Consider the following 10,477-nt stretch of genomic DNA (forward strand, 5'->3'; position numbering starts at 1 on the left):
GGATGTCCAGGCTTCAGAAGTGTGTTTCTCTTTCATCTACTGAAGCTGAGTATGTGGCAATAGCTGAAGCTGGGAAAGAGATGATATGGCTGGCAGATTATCTTGAGGAATTGGGCAAGAAGTAGAGCGAGACGATTCTCTATTCAGATAGCCAGAGTGCCATACAGTTGGTGAAAAATCCAGTCTATCATTCGAAGACAAAGCACATCAGAAGGCGATACCATTTCAGTCGCTGGGCAGTGGAGGATGGTGATATGTGCTTGGAGAAGATAGAGGGTGCAAAGAACCCGGCAGACATGTTGACGAAATGTGTTGATGTTGGGAAACTGAGGTTATGTAAAACCTCGGTTGGTCTTTTGTAGTTGTTGCTACAGATGTTGCGGTGCGGTAAAGACGTTGATGATGAAGAGATTTTTTTTTGAGAATGTATTTTTTGGATGACTGAGTCAGTCTCCAAGTGGGAGAATTGTTAGGTAGTGGAGCCTGATTAATTTTAGGTTTTCCTATTTATTCTCTATTTTAGGTTTTCCTATTTATTCTCTATTTTAGGCTTTCCTATTTATTCTCTATTTATTCTCTGTAACCAAAAATACTCTGATTTATTAATATAAATATACCTCACCGCCGTGGAAGTTTACCAACGGGGTGTTACTATGAAATATTGGGTTTTCTCTTTCTCTCTCTAGATCTCTCATCTCTTTCTCTTGAAAGTTCTTATGTTCTTCATTCATCTAGTGTGTGTGCATGAATTCGATCCTAACACTTATGTACTTCCATTTCTAGGTCCTTCTTATCTTCATCAATGTGGGATACACTACCCATAGTCATACGCCTTAGGGCATCCGCCACGACATTAGCTTTGCCGGGGTGATAGAGGACACTCATATTATAATCTTTCAACAACTCTAGCCACCTTCTTTGTAGGAGATTCAACTCCTTTTGGTTAAACACATATTGGAGACTCTTATGGTCGGTAAAGACATCAATGTGAACCCCATACAAGTAATGCCTCCAAATTTTCAAAGCAAACACTATGGCCGCTAACACAAGGTAATGAGTGGGATAGTTTCTCTCATGTACCTTAAGTAGCCTAGAGGCATAGACTATCACTTTCTCGTGTTGCATAAGCACACACCCCAAACCCACTCAGGATGCGTCACAATACACAACAAAACCCTTTGTGCTCTCCGATAACGTCAACACCGGAGCAGAAGTAAGCCTATCTTTAAACAATTGGAAACTTTTCTCACATGCCTCTGACCACTCAAACTTCCTACTCTTTTGGGTCAAAGTAGTCAATGGAGATGCAATTGACGCAAAAGCATCCACGAACCTCCGATAGTAACCCGCTAAACCCAAAAACTCATAATGTCAGTTTGAGTAAAAGGTCTAGGCTAATTTTTCAGCGCTTCCGTTTTCCTTAGGTCTTCCTCAACTCCCTCACTAGAGATGATGTGCCCATGAAATGTCACCGACCTCAACCAAAACTCACACTTACTATATTTGGCATACAATTGATGTTCCTTAAGGCAATACTACCCTCAAATGACCCATATGATCATCCTCATTCTTTAAATATACCAAGATGTCGTTAATAAAGACAATAACAAATGCATCTAGGTAATTTCGGAACACCCTATTCATTGGGCCATAAACACCGCCGGAGCATTAGTGAGACCAAAGACATTACCAAGAACTCATAGTGCCCAAACCAAGTCCGAAAATTTGTGTGTGGTATGTCCTCACCTCTCACCCTAAGTTAGTGATACCCCAACCTCAAGCTATATTTGAAAAGTATCTCTCCCCTTGGAGTTGATCAAACAAGTCATCAATCCGAGGGAGAGGGTACTTATTCTTAATGGTGACCTTGTTGAGTTGGCGGTAATCAATACACATTCTCAAGGACCCATCCTTCTTCTTCACAAACAAAACCGGAGCACCCCATGGAGAAATACTAGGCCTTATAAAACCCTTATCTAGTAAATCCTTGAGTTGTGCGTTCAACTCCTTCAACTCAGCCGGAGCCATCCGATAAGGAGTAATTGATATGGGATTTGTATCCGGTAGCAAATCAATGCTAAAGTCAATTTCCCGTTCGGGTGGAATACCGGGATGGTCATGAGGAAAGACCTACGGAAACTCACTCACTACGGGGAACAACTCAATTGGAGGAACTTCGAAATCTAGATCTTGGACTCTTACTATGTGATATAGACAACACTTTTAGATCATTTTGAATGCTTTTAGACAAAAGATGATACGACCTCTAGGAATTGAATTTCCCCCTTTTCACTCAACAACGGGTTCATTAGGGAATTTAAACCTCACCACCCTTGTCCTACAATCAATGGAGGCAAAATATGATGCAACCAATCCTTACCCAATATAACATCAAAATCAAGCATATCGAGTTCTACTAGATAAACATAAAAAACTCTATTGAGCAACATTATTGGACTATTTCTATACATCCTTTTTTCAACAACCGACTCACCCACAAGAGTAAACACTATAAAAGGTTAATGAAAAATATCGGGTAAAATATCAAACTTTTTGGCTACTAGAGGTGTAACAAATGATAAAGTAGCACAGAGATCAAGTAAGGCACATGCATCAATAGGGAATACTTTCAACATACCGATCACCACGTGGGGAGAAGTCTCTTGCTCACCCCAAGAGCGGAGAGCATAGAAGCGGTTCTTCTTTGGAGCATCACTAGAACCACTTGCTTGAGCCTGACCACTACCCTTTTCTTGACTCTTCAAGTTTGGACAATCTCTCATCTTGTGACCACTCTTTCCACTACTAAAGAAATTATCCGTCCCCTTAAGGAAATCACTATAGTGCTTTTTTCCACACTTTCAACAAGTTGGCTTCTCGATTGGTGAATTATTACCTTTTCCCTTCTTGAATTTAGGGTTAGACACCCTATCACCACTAGCTTTTGGGAACTTGGATGGGACTTGATTAGAAACCCACTTTTTAAATCTAGGCTTGTATTGTATTTCAAGCCTATTCTTTGAAGAAATTCCATCAAATGATCTTGCCCTATTAGCATCTCTAGTCTCTCTCTTAGCCCTTGCCTCCTCTACACTTCTTGCATGCACCATAAGACGGGAAATTTTCATGTTGTCATGTAGCATGGCCGATTGGCACTCCTCTTGTAAGTCCTCCGACACCACCATCACAAAATGACTCATTTGGTCTCTAGGATTGGAGACCAAAGAAGGAGCATATTTGGACTACTTAATGAATTCCAAAGAGTACTCATGGACACTCTTTCCCCCTTGGTGAAGGTTTATGAACTCCACCATGTTTTCCTCACTCATCTTTCTAGGGAAGAACCAATCTAGAAAAGCCCCCTTAAATATCTCCCAAGTCACCGGATCACCCCTCAATGAACTATTATACCTCCATTGCATATACCAAGTTTGATCCATATCCTTGAGTTGGTATGTGCCCAACTCGTGCTTTTCACTTGAAGACACCCTCATAGCATATAGTATCTTGTAGACCTCATTGATGAATTCTTGGGGGTCTTCATCAACCTTAGAACCATATAAAGTAGGAGGTTCATTCGAGTGAAGTCCCTTAGACGGGAAGCCACAGTAGGACTTGTTGATTAGGACGGGGAGCAATCTCCCATTTGGCTTGGGCCTTCATAGCTTGGGCTTGAACCATCGTGGCTTATGCTTGAGTAGTAATGGCTTGGGACATTTGATCAAGAATAGCCCTCATATCAGCCTCCGTGATAGGTGGAGGGTTAGCCTGGGGCTTTCTCCACATTAGCATCTTCTTCAAGTAGAGGAACTTGCTCATCATAGGGAGGAGCTCCCACATTGGCAATTTCCTCTTCAAGTCTTCGAGCCTCATTCCTTCGAGTGTTAATGCTTCCTATAAGCACAACCATAGGATTAGAAGCAAAAGCTCACCATAAGAATACTCTATTAGCACGATATAAGATTTCCAAGAAAGAGAGTGATTCCTAAGCATCATATATGTTCCTACTCATAATTGTGCCATGCTTCACAATTATAAATACAAACCTACATAGACATGGTAGAGAGAGACATAACTCAACGATATTCAACCTCAAGCTCTGATACCAAGTTTGTCACATCCGGGTTTACCCCCTAGACGTAACCCGTGTCGTCGTTCTTTTTAAGGACTAAGACTAGCTTCTTAGTCTCATGTCATTACATTCACAAGTTGAAAAATGCGGAAAATTTTTAAAGTTTCATTATCACTACTTGGAGGTTTACATAGACCTCTACATAAACATAATATATATTCATATCGAGTATACATAGACCCTTTGTATAGGAAGATTACATAGACTTCTACTTTTATTGCACTTACATATACGTAAAATATAGAAATAGTCTCAACAATTGTCTCATCTCATACCATCTAAACGAATATCAAAATATGGGCATAGACCTTACATCAATCAAACAAGACCATGTATAGGTCATATGGAAGTACTCACTTAAAATGGAAAGGAATGAAAGAGTCAATAAGCTTATAACAAAGTCCGTAAGCTAGAGGATGGCATTTACCTCAAAAGTTGAGGACCTACCCCACTTGGATGAAGGAAGAATCCAAGCCTTCAACAATGTCTCCTTCCAAACTCTTCAACGACCGGAACCTAAAATGTTTGGGAAAAGGGAAGAAAATGGAGTTAGTACTCCACATGTAGTAAGTATAGGATCTTATGCACATACACAAACAAAACATTCTAAAAATGACTTTTTATCAAAACATGCCAAATTACCCCTTTAGGGCCTAATGCAAAGTCAAGTAAGTCACATCAACCAACCAAACATGCTTCCTATCTCAACAAGTAATACTTATCCAACATACTTGAAACCATGATTTTCTACAACCCTAAAATCAAGGAATAATATCACAAGAATGAATAAGAGTCAAACATATCATAATAAGCAAGACAACTACTCACAAGTGCTTATAAAGTAAACAAGTGCAATGACCAAGAAAAACACATAATCTTACTCAATTAAGTATCCTCAAAAAGAAAACATGACAAATGTCCAACTTTACATATCATGACATTTAGGTTTACATTTCAAAATATGTTTAACATTATAACCCAAGACATATTCATAAATGAACTAATCAACATATAGTATAAATAATGTGCCATGGTCATCATATATACATCATATATTATCATAACATAAACACATATAAGAACCTCCTCCTAAGACTCCCCTCAAGGCTAACTAGTGCAACGTTTAGGTAGAGTCACATACCCCTACCTAGACTAAGTTAGACCCCTTAGGTTATCCAAGTTAGAGTTCCAGTCCTTTAATTCGATTTACCTTTTGGGAACATCTTTCCCTAATCGACATAAACCAAATGAGCTAGTGTGGAATTCGGTGTCATAAAACCCTACACCGAAAGAAGGCGGACTACTTTCCAAGGTAGTACCAAAACATGAAACATAGCGACTACATGGATCCATTAGCTAGTATTCCTATGGGGGCAACATAGTTCAAGAACGAGGAGATATAGTTGGGACCCTCTTTATGCGCCATGCATTGTAGTCTCCAATCTCAAGAGTAATTTAGTGTTCCTACCTTCCCTATGTGGGAAGGGACACTCCTCAATCTAGTTCACTCGGTGCTAAGCTAGAGTCCCTTTTTTAAATGTCTCTAATCCTTTAATTATCAACCATAGTTTAATTTAGTCATAGGGTCTACCCCTTGTATAATCATCGTCATCAATATCTCTATAAGAATTGTATGAGTATATGTCCTTTCATCACAATCCATATAAGTGAGGTCAACACATTAGAATTTCATAGCATATTAAGGCACATTGATAGTTTTCACCATCCTTATATCACATACACCTTAATAAACCTTATAACATAGTCAATACATTTCAATAAAACATCATATCACCCTATAAACCTAGCATGATGCATACTCCAATGTAATATCATGACTTAACAATAATTAATCACAATTGGAAACAAAGATAGAGATTCTAACACTTACCAAGTCTTCCTCACAGTCTATCATCAAGGTCTTATGATCGACCCATAACTCAACCCAATTTGGGGAGTAACATCATAACACAATGATAACCAATAAGATGACAAGGCCAATTGCATCTCTATAACACAATTTAACTCTAGATCACAACTTGAGACAACATACGTAGGCTAATTTCACATTACAATTCATATCCTAAATAACATCTAAATAACTAGAATGATAGGCCGATAATTCATATTAATTCAATTATGATATCACCATAGGATAGTAATCAAATCAACAACCAACTCAATTGAATGATCAGAATACAATATAGGTGAAGATCACTACCTAGGGTTAGGGATGGAGGATCATATTCTTAAATTTAGACCAAACCATCAACAATTACCAAAAAAAAGTTGAATTACATGTTAATATACTCAATATAACTCTAAGAAATTCTTAACAACTCAATCCATAACTTCAATTTTGTAATCTAATGAAACCATAAGAAAACTCAACTTTTGAAATCTATTTTGAAGGAACCCTTTGAGGAAAGAGTCTCAAAGGTGAATAGAACCCATACCTTAACGTTTGTCAACAATTTGATGGTGAATTTGTCCCTTTCCATCCCCAGAACCCTAATCCTTGCTAGTCCTCAATGGTGAGTTCATGTAGAGAGAGAAATAAGAGAGAAGAAAGAGAGTTTATATGAGAGTTGTCTTTAGATTAATGAGGGTTGGGAGTATTTATATTGGATATTATTTCAACTTAATTGGACTCCCTTAACCCCTAATTAAACCACCTAGCCCCCTAACTAATTAAATGAGACCAACTTAAATTAGGCAGAAAACTCGACCCTCATAGACGAAACCCCGATCGACGGGCCTTATGTGAGTCGACGGACAGCCGCCCCTCCGTCATACACTCTGTCGTCTTGGCCGGAGACTGTGAAGCCGAGGGGCTTCCTTCAATTTTCTAAGTGTGGGACAGCGGTGGCATCGATGCCCTGTTGATCCACACACGGCCCGTAGTCTGCACCTCTGCACTCCGTCGATGAGTTCAGAGGCTGTGCAGGTGAAGGAGCCTTCTTCACCAGCCTAAGTGTGGGACGAAGATGGAATCGATGCCCCGTCGATCCACACATGGGCTGTCTTCTGTCCCGTCGATGCACACTACCAGGCAGTGTTCCATAAAACTACAAGGGTCCTCCTCAAGGGCCCTTAGTTGGTCCTTGGGGAGTCGTACTCGGATGTTTCAACCATGAAACAACTCAAAAACCTATTAGCGACCTTTCCATTAATTTTCATACATTTCCGGCTCCTAAAAGTTAGTCAAATATACTAAGGCACACTAACATCCCTTTGAACCAACTTCCCGGAAGTTCATGGACGTTTTTGTTCTTAAACCTCCTAAATGAACTATATTCATTAAGAATGGACTTAGGAACAATACTTAGACCTTATGAAACCTCTGTTAGGGTTTACAATGTGTCTTGGATTTGCAAGGTGTTACACGAAGAATGTCAAATTGCTTTTGATGTTATCAAGAACTATTTGTGAAATCCACCGATGTTGGTGACTTCATGAGAATAAAGCCCACTGTTGCTATATTAATAATTCTTTTGGATGCATACTTGGTCAACACGACGAGACAGGGAAGAAAGAGCGACCAATTTATTACATAAGCAAGAAGTTCACTCCATACGAGTCTCGTTATACTCTTCTGGAGAGAAAATGTTGTGATTTAACTTGGATTTCCCAGAAATTAAGACATTATTTGTCTCCTTATGCCATATATCTCATTTCCAGGATGGATCCCTCAAAATATATTTTCCAGAAGGCTATGCTGATCGAAAATTTTGCTAAATGGCAGATGTTTTCAAGTGAATTTTATATTGTGTATGTGACTCATAAGGCAATAAAAACACAAGCTTGAGCTGATCACCTTGCAGAAAATTCTGTTGACTAAGAGTATGAACCGCTCAAGACTTAGTTTCCCGATGAAGAAGTATAGTTTGTGGGTGAAGATATTTCTTAAACATATCCTGGCTGGAGGCTTTTTTCTGATAGAGCGGCAAATCATCAAGGAAGAGGTATTGCAACAGTTTTAGTGTCAGAATCTGGTCAACACTATCCCATGTCATCTAAATTCCGATTTAATTGCACGAACAACATGGATGAATATGAAGCTTGTGTCGTTAGTTTAAAAATAACCATTGATATAAATGTTCATGAACTTCTGGTTATCGGAGATTCAGATTTATTAATTCATCAGGTTCAAGGATAATGGGCCGTGAAAAGCCCAAAGAGCACACCATATGTGCAATGTATATAGAAGTTGTGCAAAAGATTTCGCAAGATTGAGTTTAGACATACTCCCAGAACGCAGAATGAGTTGGCTAATGCTCTTGCCACCATCACCTTAATGATTAAACATCCAGATACTGATTATATTGATCCTCTAGATATAGAGATAAAGGAACAGCCAGGTTATTGTTCCCATGTAGAAATAGAACTAGACGGTTTGCCATTGTATTTTGACATCAAGAAATATTTAGAGTACGAAAGTTATCCTGAAGATGCAACATCCAACTAGAAGAAGTCGATACGCCGTATGGCTCTCTACTTTTTTCTAAGTGGGGAAATTATTTATAGGAGGTCTCAAGATTTAGATCTTCTCAGATGCATCGATGCTATGAAGCTGCGAAGCTTATCGAACAGATACATGCTGGAGTTTGCAGCATGCACATGAATGTACTTACTTTGGCAAAGAAGATCCTTCGAGCCGGCTATTACTTGATTACTATGGAGCATGATTGTTGCAAGTTTGTGCAGAGATGTCATAAATGTCAAGTGCATGGTGATTTGTTCCTAGTGCCGCCTTATGAGCTTCATGTTATGAGTTCACCTTGGCCATTCGTAGCTTGGCGTATGAATGTTATCGGTCCGATAGTGCTAGCCGTCTCTAACGGATACAAATTTATTTTGGTCGCCATTGACTACTTCACTAAGTAGGTGAAAGCAACTTCCTACAAGTCGGTGACCAAGAAATTTGTAGCTGATTATGTTCGCAACAATCTGATATGCAGGTTCGGAGTACCAGAGTCCATCGTTACTAATAATGGTGCAAATCTTAACAGTCACTTGATGAGAGATATATGTGCGCAGTTTAAGATTACTCATTGGAACTCAACGTCGTATCGTCCTCAAATTAATGGAGTTGTACAGGCTGCCAATAAGAACATCAAGAAAATTTTGAGGAAAATGATTGACAATTACCGAGGTTGGCAGATATGTTGCTAAATGCTTTGTTGGGTTATTGAACGACTTTCAGAACGTCTATTGGAGCTACCCCATACTTACTGATGTGTGGACTAGAAGCCGTCATGCCATTGAGGTTGATATACCGTCTTTGAGAATTATCCAAGAAGCTGAATTAAGTAATGCTGAGTGGGTCCGTAAACGGATTGATCAGTTAACCTTGATCGATCAGAAGATAATGGTTTCCGTTTGTCATGGTAAACTATATCGACAGAGAATAATTTGTGCTTTTCACAAGAGAGTCAAAGCCAAAATTTTTGAAATCGGTCAGTTAGTCCTTAAGCGCATTTTTCCTCACCAAGATGAGTATAAAGGAAAATTAACCGAATTAGCAAGGACCTTAAATGGTTCGCAAAGTATTATCTTTAGGTGCTTTGGTCCTGTCGGAAATGGATGGCACCGCATGACCGAAACCGATCAACTCAAATGCTGTTTAGAGATACTATGTGTGAAGATTCAATTTGCACTTCTTGTAACATTCCGCAAAATCATATGGCTAATGAATAGTCAGTATACCCTTAGGATAGCCTATTAGGGGTACATAGGCACCCCAATGCCCAATGTTGAGAAATATTGGGCATAGTATAGAAAAATTGGCTAAGAAATATTAGCCAATTTTCTATATACGAATAAGAAATATACTTTTTGGGTTGTCATACCCTAATCCAAGATTGATGTTCAATAAATGTACCTGAAATGAAGACCCTAAGCTAAAAGAAAATCCGTTATGAATAGTTTCACACAAAGTGTCAAACCTAGTACCATTCCACATGATCATTTAAAATGATCATGTAAATTAAGAGGTGCCCAAGGACATAGTGAGGGTCCTTGGGACAATAATTAAACATTCCCAAAGGAACTATAAATAATAGTTAGTTAGGAAAGTACAACAAACCCATGTTCAAGCACATGTGCAAGATATGTGAAGAAGCACCAAAGGAGGGGACCACCCTAACTGAATTCGGTTAGAATAGTTAAGGGGACAAAAACGTGCATAAGGGACCACTCCATGTGGGGCCTAACTTCCTAACCAATTTTAGACTCTAACCTACTTCCCAAAATAGCTAAATAACCTAGGACTAACCGAAATGGATCCACTAGTGCACCCAACAACCTAGGACCAAAACCGGGTTGACATTAACCTAGTACTAG

The 10,477-nt window shown here is 39.1% G+C and overlaps 1 protein-coding gene across 1 annotated transcript; it reads left to right on the forward strand.

Annotated features, from left to right (window-relative positions):
- Positions 1-8,686: 8,686 nt before the first annotated feature.
- LOC107030248 lies at positions 8,687-9,860 on the forward strand. Its single transcript, XM_015231601.1, has 3 exons — positions 8,687-9,015; positions 9,094-9,226; positions 9,339-9,860. The coding sequence occupies exons 1-3, from the start codon at positions 8,687-8,689 to the stop codon at positions 9,858-9,860; spliced, it is 984 nt and encodes a 327-aa protein (XP_015087087.1).
- Positions 9,861-10,477: the final 617 nt, after the last annotated feature.

This window comes from Solanum pennellii, chromosome 9 (genome assembly GCF_001406875.1).
Source record: "Solanum pennellii chromosome 9, SPENNV200".
Lineage (NCBI taxonomy): Eukaryota > Viridiplantae > Streptophyta > Magnoliopsida > Solanales > Solanaceae > Solanum > Solanum pennellii.